This window comes from Juglans regia, chromosome 10 (assembly GCF_001411555.2).
Source record: "Juglans regia cultivar Chandler chromosome 10, Walnut 2.0, whole genome shotgun sequence".
Taxonomy (NCBI): domain Eukaryota; kingdom Viridiplantae; phylum Streptophyta; class Magnoliopsida; order Fagales; family Juglandaceae; genus Juglans; species Juglans regia.
The window spans coordinates 8,842,594-8,866,931 of NC_049910.1; the positions used below are offsets into that span (position 1 = coordinate 8,842,594).

Below are 24,338 nucleotides of genomic sequence, written 5' to 3' on the forward strand. Positions count from 1 at the left end.
CTTGGGTGATGCCAAAAAAAGTAATCGATCTCTTAGCTTTTTGGCGAGGCATTCCGGGCAATCCTTTGATTGGAACAGTGTGAAAGATGGGATAATGTCATGATCACTAAAAAATTTGTTTATCGATAAAAGAAAAAATGAACAAAATTCTTGATCGATAAGGCAGTTCTAGATAATGGGATGTTCAAGTAAAGAGAATCAAGCTTCATGCAATTCAATCCTTGCTCTCAAATCACATTTCAGTTAGGTAGAAGATTGCGAAATTAAATCCTACAACGAGTTAAAAATGCATCAATATTGAAAGCGCATGTGACAACATGTTCTAGCATACTAATTTCTGGTTGTAATTCACACCTACCCCTTTCATAATAGATTTTATGTGCGGTGTTATACAACCGAGCAGTCAACAGTGAGAAGGAAGCTTGATCACCAAAAAGCCTAATTACATATCAAAGCTCTCCGCTGCTCTTCCTAATCAGCTAATAAAAAGAAGATGACAGGGAATGTTTTAGGTCTACCAAAGCTTGGGAAACTGAAGATAAATCTCGTAGCAAGATCCTTACTGCTGGAAAATCCTGTCAGTTGCTTCCAAAAGACTTTTAAAAGGATTCTAGCTTCAACAATCACACCTTTTTTATTATCTGAACAACATCCTCATCCTCAAGCACATGTTCCTGCCGTATAAGAAAGAACGAAACATCATGTATTCAATCAGCACAAAAAAAAAAAACTGCATTTAAAAAATGATGAGTACAAGGTATTGAAGTATTGAATAAACCTTGCCGACCCTTTGTGGCTTGTGTTTCGCGCTTGAACCCCAGACCAAAGCACTGTACATCAGCCAGAATAAGCAATCATTGAAAATTATAAACGTGGAAGAAAAAACCTTAAACCAAATCTCTGATAGGCACATTTCCTGTGATCAAGTGTTTTTTAAACGCAAACTAATTACAGAAACGGCTACCTGACAAGTAGCTTAGGTCATCATTGCCAATTCTCACAGGATGTCAAGCATGAGATGATTTGTTTCCCAATAAATAAACCAAGAAAATCCAAATTTAAAAATAGAAGAAAAGAAGAAGACGGCGTTGTCCAAAAACTGTGGACAAAATCAGCTATACATCAAATGGTTCTATAACTAACTTGGTAAATTGAGTTTCCAAGTTCCTGAAGCAGAATAGATGACTACAATAAGGAACGGAATTTTAAAAAAGAAGCCACAAAAATAGGAAATATTGGGTGCCGCTTTGCAGAAGGTGAGCTAGCTAGCCACCTATCACTTGTTTCAATAGAAATAGTGTAAAGGAAGCCTTAATTGATAAAGCTAAATAAAATTACTAGGAAAACAAAAGGCTTCAAAGTATCTAATTAATCAAGAGTGTGGACAAGTGCCTAAAATTTCTTTACTGTGCTCTTGGAAAAGATCCATTGAAAGAAGGAACTCACGCTTATCCCAGTCGTGAACTTCCTTTACCTTTACAAAACTAAGAAAACAAACGAGAGCAAGGGGAGCATATTATTTTCCACATCTGTAAGTTAAAACCTTTGATAGCATCAAAAGTTCGGAGATTACTACTTGAATCGTTTAAGCATGTTCTTCACATTTTATTGTCTACATTTTGCAAGTTAAAACCGTTGGCAGCATGAACGTTTGAAGAGGAAAACTTACTACTTGAATTGTTTAAGCATATCCTTGTGGATTCGGTTGCAGAAGTCCTCAACTGTCCTCCTTCTAGATGACAGGATTACAGGATCTTCATAGTCAGGATTCATCCCTTTAGGCTTTGTGTATATGCGAGTCAAATTAAGATATTCCCATATCTTATCCAACAGACCATCAAGATTCCATTCCAGATGAGCACTGCAGATAATTATGAAAAATCAACCAAAAGAAATGTGTGGAAGAATGCCAAATTATTGAGGAAGAGAGACTGTGTGGAAGCAAAAGTTGTATCTACATATCAAAAGGACATCTCCATAATTTTTTTTTTGATGAGTAAAAGTAAAATTTTATTAATAGAAAAAGGCATAGCCCAAGTATAAAAGAAGTATACACAGAATACACCTAATTACCACTAGCACAAATGATGGATACAAGCAAATTATGAAAGCTGTCGCCATTACAAATAATGACCGACATTTCCAATTTATTGCAACAATTATCTTACATACTACTCATGATGGAATTATAAAAAAGCAGGGAGGTCCAAAATAAGAACAGTTTCAGTACAGGGAAAAAAACATACCTGACAGGGCAGTAGTGAGGAAGTTTATCCAAAATCTCCAGCTCCTCCAGGGTAATTTGATCAATCTTGTTCACAACATAGATGCAAGGCATATATATCCTACTGCCCTCAATGACATCTATGAGGTCATCCGCAGTTGCATCATAACGAAGAGTAATATCAGCATTGTGAATTCTGTATTCACTACATATTGCTTTGACAGTTTCAAGGTCTAGAAGTGTGTTGGTAACCGTTGAGGTGAAATTAATTCCACCCTTATCTTTCTTCCTGAAAGTCAGATTAGGTGGTTCCTTGTTCAACCTGTACCCAGAAAATAAAAATAAAAAATTCAAATAGTTAATAAAGACAAATTTGAAAAAGAAAAAAGAAGAAGAAAAAATGGCAGAGAGAGAGAGAGGAGGAGCAAAGGCCTGAAATTGAAGCAAATTTGACAAGTGGTTGAGATCAAGATTTGCACGTGTCCACAGATTATTGGAACATGAATCTGAAAACCTCCAACCAGCCACCAAAATTGATCTATCTACATACTAATTCAATATATTGCCACTAGGGATCCCTTTCACCCTCTAATGCTACCGACTGGCTATCACCCATGGTTAACTCTTTGGAATGCTAGGGTTGGAGTTTGTTGGTGGGAAGAGGCCCAGAAAAATATTGTGGATAAACATCTATATAGGATGTGATGAGAGGTCTGGTAGGGTTGCAAAATAAATGACCATAGCTGAGAAAACAGCTATGTGCTGTTGCTGTTAACAGTTCTAAAAAATTGCCTGAGTCCCAACTTTTGAGAATTTTTTTGCTGCTAGTTAATGGAAAGAGCGGATAGAGATCTCAGGGTTGTATTTTATGAATGGTGTGGGTGAGAAATCAAATTTAGGCCCTGTTTGGTCGCTTTTTCAGGGGCCTCCAGCTTTTAAAAGAAGTTACTAACATCTTTTCTAGTAATTTACCCAAGATATTCAGCTTTTCACTCGTCTTATAAAGCGGCTTGTGCTCTTCAGGTGGCTTTTGGGAAGAATACCAAGGGTTGCTTCGTATCGCATATTTTTTAAAGACTCGCCCAAGCCAGGCCCTAGATTGCGGCATGTATTTTTTTTTTTTTTTTATAAGTATAGATTGCAGCATGTATTACTTTGCAAAAATGAACGACGAAAAAAATATGATACTTTAACCATATATGAAAACTCATTTCCAAAAGAAGACCCATATTAGTATACATGATGCACAAGTACATGTAAAACGAGAGAACTTTTGACTATGCATTACCTTATGCCAAATCCCTCAAGCTCTTTCTCTATCAGGCGTTTGTGAGTTATTGGCTTTATTGCATCAAGAACAATTAAAATGCAATTGCATGTCCTAGCAGTGCTGATAACCTGCATTTGCAATAACAGTTAAAAGGAAAATCTAAATAGACGGGCATATCAAGAATACACTTGCATAATAGGCATCTGTACCATGTAAACTTATGTGTGCCAAACAGATTTGTCCACCAGACTTTTTTTTTAAAAGTAAGAAGTAAATTTTATTCATACGAATGAACTAGGCATAGCACATGTACACAGGAAGCATACAAAAGAAAACACCTAGATACATTCTAAGTTAAGGAAAGAAAGTCATGGACATTGTTTCCATCAAGTACAATAGCTGAGAACCAAAGCATTAAAGTGTGCATAAAAAAATTCTGAAGCTCCGCCATTGTGAGCTCCCTATCTTCAAAGCACCTCTCATTCCTTTTCGACCATGTACACCACATGATACACAACGGGATCATCTTCCACGCTGCCGCCACTTGAGGGCAGCCTTGAAGCTCCTTCCAACAAGCCAATAAATCCACCACCCTCGAGGGCATTACCCAAGCAATATCCATTTTTCTAAAGATCTCATCCCATAACCCCCTTGTAACCTCACAATGCAAAAGTAAGTGATCTACAAATTCTCCATGCTTTTTACACAAATGGCACCAATCTATCACAATAAGTCCCCTCCTTCTCAAATTGTCCATAGTCAAGATCTTCCCCAGGGCCGCAGTCCACACAAAGAAAGCTACTTTAGTAGGCACCCAGGACCTCCAAATCCTCTTCCATGGAAATGGAGCATTGCCTTGTGCTGATAAAATCTTATAATATGTCCTGACTGTGCATTTTTTACTATCATTGGCCCTCCACTGCACTTTATCCTCTTGTGTCGTGGTATTTCCCATGGAATAAAGCAATCTGAAAAAATCAGACATGGCGTGCAATTCCCATTCATGAATATCCTTATTAAAGAGGACATTCCACTGGTAAGAACCAAGAGAGAATACTTGCATATCTGCCACTGAAGCCTCACGGTTAGATGCAATACGATAAAGTGCTGGAAAAGCCTTATACAAAGCGCACTCTCCACACCAAACATCATGCCAAAACTTGATTCTAGACCTCTCTCCCACCACAAACCGTATATGACTTTTGAAGCACTGCTGCCTAATAAATTTCCATAAACCCAAGCCATACTCCCCCCTCTCACTACATTGGAGCACCATCCTCCCCACGCACTCCCGTGTCTAGAAACAATAATCTCCTTCCAAAACGCGTCCTCCTCTAGCTAGTACCTCCATAACCATTTTCCCAACAAAGCTTTATTGAAAGTCCTCAAATTGCAAACTCCCAAGCCACCATTCGGAATTGGAGAACAAACTTTGTTCCAATTAACCAGGTGGAATTTTGTTTCCTCCCCCACTCCCCCCTAGAGAAAAGCCCAGAATAATCTCTCAATTCTAGTCGCCACCCCTACAAGCAAAGGAAAGAGTGAAAGGAAATATGTGGGGAAATTAGTTAAAGAGCTCTTAATTAAAGTGAGTCGCCCCCCTTTTGATAAATACATTTGTTTCCACCCCACAAGCTTTCTCTCTACTTTTTCCACCACCCCATCCCATATAGCTCGAGCCCTGAAAGTCACCCCCAAAGGGAGTCCCAAATATTTTATAGTCAAGGAGGACACCTTACAATCCAACAACCGCGCCAAACTGTTGATATTGGGGTTTTTTCAATAACACAACCATTTCACACCCTAGATGCACCTATGGTCTTACAGAGATAGGGTAAAAAAACTACCATGATTAAGCACGCAATATGTGAAAGATATGTTCGCTGTCTGTAAAATTCTAATTGAAATTGATCTTAAAATGACTCATGAACCACCAAGATCAAAATTTCTGGTAGTGTGCTGAATATAACCAACATACAGTATCCTTCCAGAAACAATATATGTAACCTTTCATAACCATTTTGGGACATTCAGAATCCATTCCACTACGTAGGTCTAGTTGTATGGCTCCATACTATATGAACTTGAAAGGAACCAGCAATCAAAGAGAAAGAAGAAAAAATGAGTCATGTTAACTGAGAGAAGTCCCCTTAAATGTATGGTGCTGGAGGTTGGTGCGTGTATCCGTCAGATCCATGTAAGCCCCAAGTCTTAGAGCACTGGCATTGGACTAGCCAAATGCCAATGAAGCCAAAAATATGGCTCTTTTTTATTAAATCAGCTGCATTGGACTAGTTAAAGTCCTTCAAGTGAGACTATGAGCTATAGTAAATAAAAAGCAAAAGTCATACTTGGTGAGTCACTGTTCACCAACCAAAAGCATATTTTATTGAAAAATAAAATCTAACGGCTGGGCCAATTTTCCCACGCTTTCTACTCCCGCAGTCTCATTCTCTCTCCTTTCTCTCCCTTCCTCTCGAGCCTGACACTCCCTTTCTCTCTGTTTCTCTCCATTCTCTCGAGCCCGAAAGTCCCTTTCTCTCCCTTTCTCTCGTAGAGCTTTGCCCGGCACTTCCTTTCTCTCTCCCTTTTTCCGTTTCGTTGTCCATTGTGCAATATCATCTATCTCGGCCTGGGTGAAGAACCAAACGGCAACTAGGACAATCAATCTACACGGACAATCGGCAGCTAGAACCAAATGGCCTGTGCTACGGCGCCTTGTGAGGATCTTCGAATTTTGCCCTAGACTACCTCTCTGAGAGACTATTTCGGTTTTGATACATGCAAGGGTAAGAAATTCTGGAATTTCTCTTTGATCTTACTTCCTTTTGTGCTGATCTTAGCTCTTGTTGGTTGTGATTTTGCTGATTTTAGTGGTTGTGTGATTGTTCCGTACGTTTATTGGATGGATTTTTTATTTTAGGTTTTGTTAAAGTGTTCTTGCTTTGGGTTTTGCTGGTTTAATGATTTGTTGTTCATAACATTGTGGCATCTCTTTTGTGCTTTGGTATGGCAGCTGGTCTGTGCTGGCACAGTGGTTCTAACAATCACCATGCTCAAATTTTAACCCATTTTCTAAAAAGGATATTGATTGCTGTGTTTTTTAGCATGCACAATTGTTGTACTCTGGTACGTAATTGTTAAATTCGTTGTAGTCTGGTACGTAATTTCTGGTCTGTGTAGGCTTGGTTGACTGGCATTCTGTGTAGGCTTGGTTCAATTTCTTTCTGTGTAGGCTTGGTTCAATTTCTTTCTGTGTAGGCTTCGTTCTTGTCATACACAAATTAGACACGAATTAGCATGTGGATATTTGTGTAAACAAGATAATTTGACTACTCCAGTGTAAACAAGATAATTAGTTCAATGTGTAAGAGCAGATATAATCATTGCACAAGCAAAGTTATTACTAACATTCCTCACAACAGAACTTAATGTGGTTTGCATGTGAATAATAGATATTGTAATATTATTTCCCCCACCCCTCCATGTTCATGTCTTTACAGCATGCATGCAGGGCAGGGCAGGACAGCAGGAGTAGTACTAGATCAACTTTGGCAGCTGGAAATGGATGTTATTCATTTGTGGGCTGGTTGTTAATTTTTGGAATTGTGGAAATGGATGTTATTCTTTCGTGGGCAGGTCTGGTGGGTTGGATTTAATTTCCAAGATGTTTTGTATTTGGATTGTGGGTTGGTTTGTGTATGGTTTGGATTTAATTTCCAAACTTGAACTTGTGTATGGTCAAGTTGCATGTACCAGACTTCTGATTTTTGGCATTCTAATGTTGAAAGGCATCTCTTTTATAGTTGGTTCAATTTCTGGTCCTTTTCTTTTACAGTAACAGAGTAACTCAAAATGTGCATGGCTTGGAAAGTTCAGATTTTTTCAGAAAATTGCAGCAACCACACGATAATTAGTTCAGAAAATCTGTTGGACAGGATTGGACAGTTTTGTGAATGTATTGGACAGGATTGTTAGAAGATAATGAAAGTTTTTCAATAGCTTATAAATAAGATAAATCAATGTCCATTTTAACAATAAAAAGGGAAATCTTAAATAATAGTAGTACAAATAACCATGTTTGTTGGATAATTAGGTTGAGAAAAAAAAAATAGTTGGGAAACAATAATTTAAGTAAAAATTAAATTATTAATTAAAATATGGTTAGTGTAGTTGCAAAATATGAAAAAAAAAATTAGTAAAAAAATAATATTATTATTATTTTGGCTAATAGATGGATAATCCAATGTGGGGTTATATCTTTGGCAAAGGCTTTAGGCAAAATTTTGGCTTTGGCTCTGGCTAGACCATTGCCAATGCTCGGATCCAACCACATAATGATACATCTAAGCTGCATAACATTTCCTACTACAGTTCTTTGAGGACCTGGTGTTAAAGCACTACTTATTTTAAATAAACATGAAATTAGAATAAGGTCACAACGAATAATGAAAATATCCAGAGACAAATATCTCACAAGTATAAGTCAATTCATGAAGAATTACTCTGACGCCCTCAAACTACTAGGGGTTTTACACTTTGCACCCAAAGTATCAAAACTGACACATTGCACCCTCAAGACCAGCCTATTGAAACAAAATCACCAGTTTGCAAAAAAAGGAAAAAAATAAAAAAAAATCGAACAAATAATAACAGACATCCAAGTTGGGTGGAAAGGTTTTACCTGCCTTCCTCTACCTTTTCCATCCTTAGCACCCTCAATAATTCCAGGGAGATCCAACAACTGCCAATCAAAATTAAAATAAGAGAGAAAGAGAAAGTTATCTCAATGAGCAAGCATCCACAATGCAGGCATGAAGGGGAAAAACCTAGTTAGAGTTTACTCATCAAGGGATTTCATTTATACAATTGCAGATACAAGCCATCACCAGCAAGGAAGCCACACCAGATGATGACATCCATGCTAGCATATGGTAGTGGTGGTCCTCATATGGAAAAGAAAAAACAAAAAAAGTGCACAACCCATATGCTATCTGTGACAAATCTGAGTAGGAATAGACACAATAACCATGGAAATTTAAAGCTAACATTAAACAGAATAAGGTATCATACTTGAAAAATTAGGAGTAGAGTTGGGGAAAATGAGTTAGAAGTTTTCTTTAAATCTGTGTCCATTAACGTTCCAAAATAGACAATATCTTTGGTAAAAAATAAAATAGAACAGATGATCAACAGCATGGAATGCAGGGAAAAATAGTATAATCATCTAAACCTTACAAATCATCTCATGAGAATATGAGAGGTGTAAATTTGAATCTTACTTTGAGTGAAGTCTGATTCATTAGTTGTATTTAAGAATTTACAACTATTCAAAGGGGAAAACAGCAGGGGAGATCAAAACCCAGTCTCCCCTTGGTAATATCAGATAGCTGATTTCCAAAAGAGATCAAATCTTCCAGAAAATAATACACAAGGAACAAGCTGTTTTGGATGATATTACCTGAATTTTAGCTCCTCGATATGTGATCACACCTGGGATGCAAGTTAAGGTAGTAAATTCATAGGAAGCAACCTGCAAACCATAGGGGTAAAAAAACATATGGCCTTCAAAAGAACCATGGAAATAACCTACAAGAAGATTTTGTGATAAAAAAGTTTCACCATTATCCCCTTTCCTTCCTTCATTCCAACAGAAGCAAAAGGAAATAATGACAAGAATAAACATGTTCAACATTAGAATGGCATGTGTACATAATAAACAAGCATGGATATTCATCCAGACAGACACTCTAGAGCCTGTGAGCTGCTCGCTTGCATGTGTACATAATAAACAAGCCTGGATATCCATCCAGACAGATGCTCTAGAGCCTGTGAGCTGCTCGCTTGCATGAGATATTGTGCACAATGATATTAATACTTGCACATTTTCAAACGAGCATATTTCACCTGTTACTTGAGGTACTTATTAAACTTCCAATTTCCAATATATCTTTATCCATTCAAATCGCCAAATCTTGAAAATGTCAACCCAGTCCTAACCTTAATCTACTTCTGGATTTTTTCTTTTAACTCAAAGCAGGAATATAATCCGTAATGTTATGCAATTGATAGAAGCATAAACTTACATCTAAGAAACACTGCACCTACAATCTATGATACCCCCTACTGACGGATGAGTGTACGTGATGTATCGGATCTCACATTGCTTGGAAGGGAGAAGTTCTTGCTCTTTATAATGGTTACCATGGGACTCCACTTGTACCATTGACTAGGCCTTTTGGAGCATCGGCCCAAAGCAGCTAAGACTTCCCATGAGACGTTGCAACTGGTAACAAAGCCTATCCCAACTAGAAATGTGAGACTTGAGCCGTGTCATGTACGAAGAACTGTCTCAACGAGAATGTTAGGAATTTAAGGGGGTGAGATTGTGATACCCCATACTGACTGATGATTATATGTGGTATATAAGATCTCACATTGCTTGGGAGGAAGAAGTTTTTGCTCTTTATAATGGTTCCAATGGAACTATTGACTAATCCTTTTGGAGTATAGGCGCAAATGTGGTTAGGGCATCCGATGGGATGTTACACAATCTTTTCATTAATTCATTTGATAATTCACAGAACTAAAGGAACTACACTCAAAACATCTAAGTAATCCAACTGCATAGTAATATATTTTTCATCAATGGTATAATCATGATAATGATAACATTACCACCAACTTTTTTTTATAAGTAATGATGATACTATTGCCACCAAGTATCACAATAAACTAAATTTGTTTTTATAAGTAAGAAATTTATTAAAAATTACGTAATTAGGCATAGCTCAAGTACACAAGAAGTATACAAGAGAAAAAACTTAATTACAAACTAAAGCTAAAAAACAGCACGAAAGTCATTGGAAACCACAATAAACTAAATTTGAGAGCAGCCTAAATTTCCCAAAGCAATTTTTCCCATCATGTGCCCATTATCTGAAGAATTGGTGAGCACTGAGCAGCCAACAACTTCTATCTCGTTACTCAAGTAAGATGATAAATATTCAAAAGCCATTAGAATGCAAACCTCAACAAAGTATAACACTAAGTAATCTGTTCCATACAAACAAGAAAGCCAATTGGCAATATTAGCCTTACCAAAGCTCACTGATGAAAGCATTAAATCTGAGTTGACAAACAACACACATACCTCTGAAAATGTCCCTGTTAACTTGTTTAACAGTGTAGATTTCCCAACGGAAGGGAATCCCACTAGACCAACTCTTGCATCTCCGCTTTTAGTAACATCAAATCCATCACCAGCACCGCCACCTCCTTTCGAGGAAGGTTCCAAGAGTTCCCTCCGTAGCTTTGCAAGTTTAGCCTGCAACAGATGATCATTGACATATAGATCAGTTCTGCCAAATACTAGTGGATGAAAGAAGAAATTGAGAAACTTAACTATAAAATATGAAAGCACCATGGAATCAGCATATAAACCCACATCTATAACTTATAAAGTACAAGAAAACACCATACTTTCCAGCTAAAAAAATACCGGGCATCTTAGAGCAACGAAATTAAAATATCCAGAAAAAATCATGAATTCAACACAATATAACTTAGATTGTTTTACATGATTACATCATAAACAAATGTGTGAGAGTAGTCACTCTTACATGTACCAAGGGACCCATGTGATTTTATACAAAAATATTCATATAATGCACTAAATGGCAAAGGCAAACAATACAAGGGACCTTAGACTTATCAGTACCCTTTTGGACAGTTAAATCCCATAAATATTTTTTTTTCCTTCTAAGAAAGTTTATTGATCCTCATAATTAGGCAAAGCCCAATTACACATGTAGTATACAAGAGAGAGGCCTAATTACAGCCTATGAGCTAGAAACAGCAGCAGCATAAAAATCATTACAGTTAACCCCGTCCAACACAATGGCCACATGTTGCATTAAATGAATATAAATGATAGTATTTTTTTTTTTATAAGTAAACGATATTATTAATAAAGATAGACATGGCCCAAGTACACAAGATGGCATACAAGAAATAAGACCTATCTAGGTCACAATAGCAAAAACAAGAAAATCATGAAAATTTAGGCCATTAAAGTCTACAGCCATGGCCCATAGAAATAAAGTACGGAAAAATAAAGATCAAAGTTCCTCTAGTGTCCGCTCCTTATCTTCAAATGTCCGATCGTTACACTCTTGCCATATGCACCACATAATGCAGATAAGGACCAGCTTCCACACCGCTTTGATTTGTGGAACCTCTCCCGGAAGTGTCCAGCTGGCAGACATTACCCAAGTTAACTCAACTCGGCTAAACATTTCAATCCACAAGACTCTCGCAATGAAACAAGAGATGATCCACTGTCTCGTCGGATTTCTTGCACATACAACACCAATCTAGACTAACGACCCAGCACTTCCTCAGATTATCGGCTATCAAAATCTTGCCCAGGGCAACTGTCCAAGAGAAGAAGACCGCATTAGGGGGTGCCTTATTCCTCCAAATTCTTCTCCATGGGAATTGAATTATCGGTAATTGTGTGAGGGACTTAAAGAAGGATCGAACCGAGAATGCACCCTTACTTGCAAGTGTCCACCACAGCGTATTGGCTCATTGTCCATTCGGCTTCACAGAATACAATAGGCTGAAGAAAGCCTCAAAGTTGTCTACTTCTCAATCTTGAGCTGCTCTACTGAAAGTGATATTCCACTGGACTTGGTCCCCCAATCGAACCATGAGGTCCGCCATTGAACCTTCTTGATCACATGCCACCCGGAAAACAGATGCAAAAGAATCCTTTAGAGCCTCATGCCCACACCACATGTCCCTCCAAGATTTTATCCGAGAACCCGCACCCAGCACTAATTTAGTATGACGAGTAAACACCCCCCACCCTCGTCTAATGTGCTTCCAAACCCCCACTCCATAGGCCCATTCACCTCTCTAGTACACCAACCACCTCACAAGCTTCCATATTTGCAATCAACCACCAATTTTCATAGGGCTTCTGGTTCCATATTATATCTCCATAGCCATTTTCCAAGTAGAGCCCGATTGAAAGTTCTCATATTTTTTATACCCAACTCACCTGAAGAGATTGGCTTGCACACATTGTCCCAACTGACTAGATGGAATTTGAATTCATCCCCCACCCTGCTCCATAAGAAATCACGGTGGAGTTTTTCAATTCGTGTCACCACACTAGTTGGAAGTGGAAATAAAGATAGAACATATGTTGGTAAGTTAGAGAGAGCACTCTTAGTTAGAGTCATCCGGCCACCTTTTGACAAGTACAATCTCTTCCACCCCGTCAATCTTCATTCTATCTTTTCGATAACTACATCCCAAATTGATAAAACCCATGAGGCAGCCCCCAACGGCAATCCCAAATATTTCATGGGAAGAGAGGCTACCTTGCACCCAAGTGTGCTGGCCAATTGCTGAGTGTTGCTGACATTCCCAACTGGCACTAACTCTGATTTATCGAAGTTTACTTTAAGCCTGGCGTTGCTTCGAAGCATATTAAGAGTGCCTCCAGTGCCCTTAGCTGGTTTTGATCTACCTTGCAGAATATTAGTGTCATCTGCAAATAATAAATGAGATATAGTAATAAGGCCCTGATTGGGGCCACCAACCGAAAATCCAACTACAAAACCATTCATAACCATGGCTGATAGCATCTTACAAAGGGTCTCCATGATAATAACAAAGAGAAGTGGGGATGACGGATCTCCTAATCTTAGGCCACGAGAACTGTTGAAGAAACCAACTGGGCTGCCATTAATCAAAACTAAGAACCTTGCCGTTGAGATGCACCATCTGATCCATATATATCATCTTTCTCCAAAACCACATCTCCCCAGCAAATATAGAAAGAACTCCCAATTTACATAATCATATACTTTCTCCATATCTACCTTACATATAATCCTTGTGATACCAGACTTTAATCTGCTATCCAACCATTCATTAGCTATAAGGGTTGAATCCAGGATTTGTCAACCCCTTATAAATGCATTTTGAGGTTTCGTAATTATCTTGCCCAAGGCCTCCCCTAATCTGTTTGCGAGCACCTTGGAGATAATTTTGTACACCCCATTAATGAGGCTAATGGGCCTATAATCTTTCGCCTCCGATGCTCCGGTCTTCTTCGGGATCAACATAATAAAAATAGCATTTAGGCTTTTCTCGAACTTCCCAGTCGAGAACAATTCTTGAAACACATTCATTATGTCCTCTTTCACTACCTCCCAGCATGTTCGGAAAAAATCCCATCGAAAAGCCATTTGGACTTGGTGCTTTGTCTTTAACCATTCTTCTTACTACATTGTAGATCTTCGCTTCCTCAAAAGGTCTCTCCAACCAAGACGCTGTATGTGGCTCAATAGTGTCAAAACCGAGTTCATCAAGTTTTGGCCTCCACCCCTCTCGTTCTACAAGCAATTGTTCGAAGAAATCCACCACATGATCCCGAATCATAGGAGCCTCCCGGATATGTTTCATTTTCACAATCTATTTCAACTGCTTTTTTTCCCTAACCAGAAAAGACTAATGCGGTGTTTTGTTACAGCCGAAAATATTCTATTTTCGGTAAATTAACGGATGATTCAAATTATAACATATTAACGGATGATTCTATTTCTAATAAAATCATACCACAAGGGGTTGTTACAGTGAATTGTTTACTGAATAAATGTTCCTAGGTATGAATCAAATTATAACATATGAAGTCATATAATTTTTTTTTTTTTTTTATCGGTAAATTATATATATGAAGTCATATAATTACAATCATGATTTTCAATCCAACCAAACATCAGAAATTCTTTTATGCATCGTTTTCAAGGTGCCAACCAAACTTCAGAAAATCAACAATTCTTCTAGAAAACATTTTCATTTGAGTACATTTTCTCATTTTCCTCAGTTTATGTCGAAACACAGCCTAAAATAGGTTAACAAGCTGCCCAATCATACCATCTTAAACCGACATATTCAAAACATGACCACCAAACAAGACTAGAGACTGCCTCTTACTGAGATATTCAAACTCGTAGGGTCTGGTTTACATACGAAAACGTTACGACTAGTGAGTTGGTCATTTCTGCTGAAATGGTTTCCAAGTACCAACACCTACATCGTGCACAAGCCAATACTTAGCTTGGATAGGTGACTTCAATGAGCATATATTTTCCTGAGACACCAATGATAGCTTTATCAAACGCAAAACTTCTAAATGCTCCAAAACAGACCACTCTACTAAGTTTTCCACATAAAGAAAAGAACATATACATATATATATATATATATATACACACACATTAAGTACAAGAAAGAAGTGATAAATGAATATACATATTCATAACATCCTCCCATTGAAAATATAGAGGGGCATAAATATCTACCTTGAGCAAACCCAGGTGATGAGCAGTAGCCTTGTTCTTTTGAGTCCTTGCCATCTGCCAAAAACAAGAAAGCCATATTCACATTTTAATTAATCAAACAAGTTTCACATCTATCTCCTGACCAGTATACAAGATCATCTATCCATTCGACATGTGGTCCAGAATCTTATTAAGATGAAAAATATGATTACAAGCTTGTTTAGCAGCAAAACAACCAGTTACTGCTTTGTTGATCCATTGCAAGGAGTTTTACAGTCTGTGTATAAGTTTTATTCATCATGTTTTAAGTTTAAGGTGTTAGTTTAAAAAAAAAAAAAGGTGTACGGTGTTAATTATTTTGCTTTATACTTCACATAACTACATACATACTCTTCTACAAGACAAATTCATATTTTATGACAACAAACTGGCGAGTCATTACTCTTCTTCTATATTTGCAGAAAGTGTACGTAAAGGAATCAGAAATGAGATTCATACGTACACACACATATATAAATAAACACACACTTTAATTCTCAAGATCGCTAGTTATTTGGGTCATATCAAAACCACCATTCAACTCAGATTATGGAAATGACAATTGAAAGTTCGCATCACGGTGACACAAGTCACAGGATACGGAACTTAATTCCTATTCTTTATCTTTTCCATTTTCTCATTAAGATTAAAGATAGAGGGCAAATCAGGACAGCATTTTGTACATTGTCGTTATTTGGGACTTCAGAGGACGAAAACCAGAAACGCTTAAAAAGAAAAAAAAAAATCAGGTTACCTAATTGCATAATTATTTAATATAAGAAAACCGTAACTGAATTACACAAAAACGCTGGAAATTATGCTTTTGCTTCCCCTCACAGTCCTCTGGTTCTTTAGCAACCAAATAGATTCTAAACGCGGAAGTAAAATTTTAACTTAAACACTTGTACGCTAACTTGAAATCGGAACAGGTAGAACATGTTACATTTTTTTAAAACCCTAGAACCATCTTGTAACTTTTCTTACTGAGAGCTCAGAAGAAAATAATTACCTCATCTTCGATGTCCTTGATTTTCTGCATAACCGTCGACATTTCTGAAGCAGATAATCTTATATAGAGAGAGAAAGATAGAGAGAATCTATATGAGTGTGTCCCGGATCAAGATGTACGACGGCTGCGATAGCGCTGCGACGGTCGTGAAATGGTTCCCTATGCAGCAGGAGAAAGAAGAAGACGAAGGTACTAGAATAATGAAGTCCGGGCTTCTTTTGCCGCAAAAGTTTTGCGTAATGAGATTGGTTCCTTGTGTACTACGTGTCAGGCCCAAACCCAATAAATCTTGGGCCACAAGGTCCAAACCTCTATCCTGTCAGCCTACGCTGTGATCTAGGACGAGGTTGTGCTCAAATGATGTTCCATCTCTGCCTTTGGTTAAAAAAAACAAAAAAAAAAAACTGTGTCCTTTGACCCAAGAAAGAAAAATTTGCATTAAGCAAATCTGTTTTTGTTATATTTAAATATAGAGTAATGCTACGTATAATTATGAAATGCGTAAACGTTATACAGTTACTTTGAAAAAAAATAGAGTCTACTATTAAAAAATTAATTTATTTTCATGTGAGTCTCATATTTATTCACTTTTTTCAAAGCGACTGAACGGCGCTTGCATACTCACAACTGTAAGTATCATTTTTCTTAAATATAATATACTTCTAGGACTATTAGTTTCTCATTTTCTAGGTCCGTTTGGATAGAGGTGACCTCATCTCATGTCATTTAATTTTAACTAATAATTTTATTACTATTTCATCTCAATTCATTTTATCTCACTATATAAATAGACTCTTAAGAATAATCTCTTTTTTTACTTCTGGTTTTAAAAAAATTTTGCATTAGTTCTTTTTCAAATATATGTTATAGGCACAGCCAAACTGTTCTCAAACTGCTGTGTAATTTGTAATGCCATCAAAATTTTAATTTTAATAATTTCTTCCAATGGTACAAAAAACTAACCCTGATATCAATTTACACAAATAACCTCAATAAAAATATTCAAAAATTCGAAGAAAATGAAAGATGCTATAGTTTGATGGGTAAAAGCAAGAATAGAGAAGTAGTTAATGGCAGAGAATTTAATTAATTTTTTTATTGTAACAGTCTCATAGCAAAAGTGCAACTAGTGAAAATGTTTCATTTCATCTCATCTTATCTAATCATTACAACTTTTTTAAATTTTCACACAAAATATAATAAAAAAATTTAATTTTTTCAAATCTCAAAATAATAATAATATTAACAAATAATATTCTAATAACCTACTCTACGGTAAAGTCATGAGTAAGCGACAACATGTTAACATTCTTTATTTTTTATTATTGGCACGAGTGTTCGAAAATAAAGTTCTGACTAATCTCGAGAGTGCACAGATTTTCGGTAAGGAGTTTCCCGCAAGTAGGGCTGCAACCCGAGCTCGTACAACTGGGTTTATACCCGACCCGAGTGCGCTCGTTTTTGGCACCAAACCGAACCAACCCGACCCGAAGAAAATAGACTGGATCGAACCCGTATGACCCGATCTTTACCAAAACTAAAAAAAAAAAAAACAAACTTTCTCCACATCGATTTATCTCAGATCTAAGGACAAATGACAATATAATCTCTCTCAGATTCTTCTCAATCTTAAGAAAAAACACCAGAAAATACAAAATGAAAAGATGAAAAGAGCGAAACTTTGCGAAGAGTCATTTGGATGTAGTCATTTGCAGAAGGAAGCCATCTGCAAAAACTCGATGCAGTCGTCGAATAGTCGATGGCTTCACTGTGGTGAGTCATTCGAAATCTCGAATAGTAGCATTTCAGCCGTCTCTTCTTACACTATCGACAGGAGACAAATAAAAGAGAGAAAAAAAAATTCTCTGAGCAAAATAGGCTGAGAAACAAACGATGGCTTTCTCTGAGCAATCCGACGCTTACCAGTCTGAAGAAGATGAAGTCTACTGTGAAAGTGAACGATCTAACCCAGAATATGATCCGTCTAGAGACCCAAGTTACGGCATTCTTGGAGAAACCCATGCCAAGTAACCTCTCCGAGAAGAAGAAATAAAAGGCTCGGTTTGTATCTCATCCATTGTATCTCATAGAAGAAATAGAAGGCTCGACTTTTGAGATTATGATTTAGCATTTATGGGTGGTTGTGGTTGTGGTTGTGATTGTTGTTGTAACTTGTATGTGCAGAATTGTTGAATATTTGGATTTGGGTATTGAGGGAGAAAGATAAGAAAGATGCGAAAAGCTCATGGGACTTGGGAGTTGGGCGACTAGCTAGGGTTTGAGAAGTTTCTAATTTATAGTCGGACGGTTTGACACTAACCCATAACAAGTCGGACTAGAAACCGATTAGATAATGAACCGCTAAATGTCAGGTCGGGTCATTTTGAACGGGTCTAACGGGTTTTTGAGTCATCTGCACAGCCCTACCCGCAAGTGCATATCAGATAATTTAAGGAGAAGTTCTCTAGTCCGATGGCCCCTAAAAATTGTTTGTACCAAAAGAGGATTTAAACCTTCAACTTGGTGGGAGCCTTTAGCACTTGAGTCAAGCTTTAGGGATTAGCGACATCCTATTCACATTCAACAGATTAAGCATCTAAGTTTCCACCTTCCACAAGGATGGTCCATAAAAAGCCCAAAGGACAAACATCTTTGTGATGCAAAACCCTTCAAGCTCAAGATCCCCCACATAAGTTGGATGATCGAGAACTCATTCCAAAATAGTCGGCAGATCAAAGCTCAGGTTTGTGGTATTGTTACCACCATTGTTTCATTAATCATTCATGAAAAGCGTAGTAGAGTCAAGCACATAACCAATCCCTTTGATCTGCAGAATTATATTGTCCAAAACTGAGTATATAAGATCGGCCTCAGCATGAGTTGTGTCTTTTGCAATAAATGTATGAACATCCTTATTTAATTCTAGAATAATTCTATGAAGCTGCTTCCAGGCTCTTTTACAACCCCATTAAAGTCCATTCTCTCCCTCAGCCTTTTGACATCTTCCCACATTTCTTTTGATGCAAAAATATTGGAAAGTAAAATATATGACCAACTATCTATTGGATCAAGTGAAATTGACATCTCTGCTGCATATCTCCCCATATCAACATTATCAGCTACTCTACACACACTGAGCAAGCTCCTCCATACTACTGCTAGTGGTTTTACTGGCATTTTCTCAATAAATTACTTTGCTTCAACGAGTTTGCCTGCTCAGGCCAAAAGAGAAACCATGCGAGTATAATGTTCTGTCCGGCCTGGTTCTATTCCAAAATCAACCATCGATTCAAAATGGCAAAGCCCATCTTCTACGAACCCCGCATGACTATATGCCAAGAGCACACCCCCACAAATGTTACATAGTTGGGTCTTATTCCCTCCTTTATCACCTTTCAAACACTTGAAGACCTTCATCTACTTCCTCGTATTGCGAATAAGTTGAGATCATGGAGTTCCAGCACACATCTCTCCAAATTGTGGAATTAAGATTGGATCTATTGACCATCCTGGAGACTTGCTTAGTTACTGGTTGCGGTGATCAAGGCAGCAAAAGTGAATTAATTAGGTCTTTGTCTTGATAAATGTAATTTCGAGTAGAGCGAGCTTGAGAGCCTCTTCATTTTCCAACTGTTGAGTATATACAAAAAAACATTGCATTCCATACAACATCTTTTTCAGTTATCTCCTCAAAGATAAACCTTGCATCCCTTATACATGAACACAGCTTGGAATACACATACATCAAAGCACTCCCAACAAATACATCCAGAGACGCCCCATATTTGATTATCAGGCTGTGAATTTGCTTACTCAGTTCTAAGATCCAATGTTTAATTTAGCTTCTCTTCTCTCAAGTATCCTTCAATCATCGCATTGTAAGAGACCACATTATGATCAACCGTAGCATAAAAAACTCTTTTAGCATCTGTTAATGAGCTGCACTTTGCATACATATCAATTAAACCATTTTTCACAAAATAATCATACTCAAGGTTTGCCTTGATAGTGTAAGCATGCACTTGTCTCCTATTTTCTAAGCCTCGAGCAAACTACATTTGGTTACCAAACATTAAATAACTTTTTAATAGTAGTATTAATTATTACTTTATGATCTACAATTCATGTAAGCTTTAAACGAAAAGCTATATTACCTACTGTGATTCCAAATATGTACCTCATTTGCATTCAAAATTCACCTCAATTCATCTCAACTCATCTTATCTGAATTTATTTTAAACAATTGATATATATATTATATTTAGAGTAATGCTATTTTTCATTTTGAATTTATCATTCTTTCACACATAAAAGTTTTCATTCTTTAAGTGGAATCTTATGTTAATCACTTAAACCAATTAAAATTTGTAATATCAAAAAGGTGTGAATGAGGATGGTAAAACTAAAGATTAAAAAAAAAAACTAATTAAATTCTCTATATTTATGATAGCCAAGCATTTAATTTGTTGCATTGCAAGGTAGCTGCATGTACAAGTTTCAATTACACTAAAAAAATTAAAAAAAATAAAAACAAATAACGAACTCTATTTATAATGAGCAATAATAATGGAGAAGCAAGATATTTATAAAGTATAATTAATTAAGCAATAACACATCGATATATACCAAGCTAAGTAGAAGTGCATTTTATAAGACTTTTCTTATTAAATATATATCACACATATGGTAACACTTTCTTGTCACGACGTCAAGAAACATGAAATGAGAGACCAATATTTCTTGGTGTATTTATCCCAATTTGTGTTTTATTATTTTTTGCTTTATAAGAACTTATTGGGAATCATTGTTGGAGTCTTCCTCCTCTGGTTGTCATATGCCCTTCAAATATAATTCCTCCAGAAAATAATGATGTTTCATATATATATATATATATATATATATTATATATATATATATGGTCATAGTTGACTCATTTTTAAATATTAGTTATTTAATATTAGTTACATAACACTTATCAGAGCAAAATATATGGTCTTTTGGAAGTATTTTTCTTGTTGTCTATAGAAAATAAGAAGCTGAATGACATGCATGCTTAATGCTATCGGAATATTTATTATGTGAGCAGTATGTTATGTCCCTTAGATAACACATATACATTGAGAAGCAAGCCCTCTTTAACTCGATCGAAATCATCAAATTATAATGCTCAAGTAAAATAAAACAAAAATTTCATCCACACCATTTCACAAAGAGAAATATTCTAGTCACAAAGTGATTACACAAAAGTAATACTATAAAGTTATAAACTATCGTAGCTTGGTGTGATTTGTCAGATTGTAAAATTATTTTTATTATAAAATAGATCTAACGAATCAGATGAATCCACGTCAGTTTCTAAAATTATTTTTATATAGTTCATTTATAGATATAGCAGTCGTGAAATGATATTTCTTTAATTTTTAACAGTCAAAAGAAGGTTTGCCTCGTTGTCCCCACCAGAATAATCAACAAATTTACAAACATCCATATATATGTATATATATATATATATATATATATATAAGCCATGCATCTTCTTTTTTCTATCGTTAAGGTATAAGCTTAATTAGGTACATTAATGTTCCTAGAACAGTTCATGTTAACCCAACAATATTTATCTCCAATTCCTCAACTCCCAAACTAATTTTATCAATAAATAGAATACACTTATAATTAAAAGTATTGTTACCACTAAAACAAGCAATGGTAATGACTTTTTATGATTTTTCGTGGCGGGAAGTAATACTAATAATTAAAAAAAAAAACTTTAGAGTGATCTTTTTCTTTGTGTCTATCACAAGTTGTTGTACATTCAATTAAAACCATCACACGTCTCAATATGTTACTTGAACTCTAAGCGACTACAGAGTTTCTACGCATTTATCTACCAAATTTTTTGCTCATTGTTTTCATCCTTAAAATAAATGGTCTTATAAACTATTGAAGGAACTCTCTGGACATGTTAATAAGTCATTTTTTAATGTCATAAAGTTGTCCGCTAATCACTCTCATCACTCAAACGTCTCATCACTCAACGTGTCTATCAAACTTCCTTCACTCCATGTTAGGGGTGCCACCCCTGTCCACCCCTCCCTTTAAGGCGGGGCGAAAAGAAAGAAAAAAAAAAAAAAGGCATGCCTGGATTTTTTTTACTTAATAACAAATAACAAAACAGCGTCATCTGTTAAGATTCCCCTCACCCCGCAAGTTAGCCCATTCCTTCTCAATTCTTTGAATCTCTCTCTCTCTCTCTCTCTCTCTCTCTCTCTCTCTCTCTCTCTCTGAGTCTCGCTTACTTTGACTCTCTGAATCTCTGATTCTCAATCGCCGTCGAAGACGCCACTACGTCGTCGTCATTCCCACTACACCGTCATCATAGCCTTCCGTCTGCATCTCCATCGCCGAATGTAAGAATTTTGGTTAAAATTTTGATTTTTTGTTGATTTATGGAATAGAGATTGGAGAAATGATGGGGTTTAATCGGAGATAGAGGATGGGATTGTGTTTGTGAATTGCGTGTTGTGGAGACTTGATTGTGCATTTGGTTTGATGATTGATGAACTGATGTGTGTGAATCTGTATGTATGATTTTGATTTTTGTGGGTTTGCATTATGTAATGTGTTTTGAATTTTGATGATTGAATACGTGATAGTGATTCAATGAATCAGTGATAGTGATTTTGTGGCTAAATTAATTCTGATTAGAACCCTAAATTAATTTATGGTTTCGAATTAAATATCCTAAAGATATTTGGATTAAATTTGAAAATTTTGTTTTTAAAAAAAAAAAAAAAAGATTAACCATACAAGCCGACCCTTATATATAATTAATGTTTGGATGTTAATACTTTGATGGTTCAAATATATATATGGTTCAAATGCTAGTTAATATAGGTAATATTTCGTATAAGATACACAATATATATTTTGTTAAAAATGTTTTAAGTTTTTTGAGTTCAACTGGAACAATAATTTCTGAAAATAATAGTATTTTTTTCTATATGTTTCTGGATGGTAAATTTTGCAATATGCTTGAATGAGAATCACAAGAAGGTAGCGGCTGTAATACAAACTTCTGTGAATATAATGCCTATGAATTAATTTGAAATTTTGGAATAAATTATTGAAACTTGAAAGCATCAGCAGAAGCTTCTAACTATTTTTTGTTTGTTGATTTTTTTTTTCTTTTTGGTTAATTTCATTTTGCAACTCAAAATTATCATTTTTTCCTTTTTATCAAATTACAGTACTTCAAGTCTCCAAATTATCAAAACCAAATAACTACCAATTTCTTCCAATTTGTACTATCTAATTTCTAGTTGATCCATTAACTATAATAGAGTATTTAGTTATATTTCTTGTATTACTAGATTTTAATTACATGACATGTAGTATAAAAATTGAGTACTATATCATTCGTAGTCGAAGAGTACGATGAAGTACTTTCATTAACATAATTAATGTTTGGATGTTAATACTTGGATGTTAATTGTTTGGCGTGTTGTTATATTTGCTATAATTTCATATTTGTTGTTTACTTGAATTCATGGATATCCCGGCAGATTCTAAGACGAGAGCCACTATCCAGGCCCAGGATACCCCTACCACTACTCCTACTCTTACTCGTGGCCCAACACCTACCCCTATGGAACCTTATCCCGCCCCCAAGCCTAGTAAGAAACTTGATTCCAAAGTTTGGTCTCATTTCACAAAACTAGAGGGTAGTGACCCCAATAACCCCCAAACCAAGTGTAACCACTGTGGAAAAATTTATGGATGTCACTATATGAAACATGGTACCTCACAATTAAAGGTGCACTTAAAAGAGCAATGCAAAAAAAGTCCAATATTAAGATCATTACAAGAGAAAAGCCAACCTAGGTTAGAAATTTGACTTAAAAAAATGGCAGATAGGAGTAGTGGAGGCACAACATTGCAGGCCTAACATCCAAGAATGACCTTGGTACTAATATGCTTACACACTGGAACTCAACATTTTTTATCTTGAAGGCGGCCCAAGAATATAAGTTGGCATTTGCATTATTGAGTGATGAAGACATTCAATATGTAAAATATTTTGATGATCACAGGGGATTGGGGAAACCGGTGGATGATGATTGGAAAGTTGTATCTACTTTTGTAGATTTTTTTAGACTTTTCTACGAGGTAACCACGACGCTATCTGTCACTTTGTACCTTACGTCCCATCAATTTTATCAGCAAATATATAGAGTAAAAGAAGAATTAGATGACATGGTCACAAATGGTCACATTAGGCTGCGGGAGATGTCATTGATTACGAGGACAAAGTACGACAAGTATTGGGGAGATTTCACTCGGGCTAATATTTTGTTATATATAGTTGTTGTCTTTGACCCTCGGTTTAAGGTGGATGGCATGGTATTTGGATTGGGAATTGCGTACAGGCAAGCATGG

The 24,338-nt window shown here is 36.3% G+C and overlaps 1 protein-coding gene across 1 annotated transcript; it reads right to left on the minus strand.

Annotated features, from left to right (window-relative positions):
- Positions 1-204: 204 nt before the first annotated feature.
- Positions 205-16,115, minus strand: LOC109012785 (developmentally-regulated G-protein 3). The gene is made up of 10 exons (XM_018994591.2): positions 15,903-16,115; positions 14,876-14,929; positions 10,648-10,821; positions 8,956-9,027; positions 8,179-8,238; positions 3,513-3,622; positions 2,247-2,546; positions 1,670-1,861; positions 779-830; positions 205-674 (listed from the first exon to the last, which is right to left on the minus strand). The coding sequence occupies exons 1-10, from the start codon at positions 15,942-15,944 to the stop codon at positions 624-626; spliced, it is 1,107 nt and encodes a 368-aa protein (XP_018850136.1). The 5' UTR covers positions 15,945-16,115; the 3' UTR covers positions 205-623.
- Between the last annotated feature and the right edge of the window lie 8,223 nt (positions 16,116-24,338).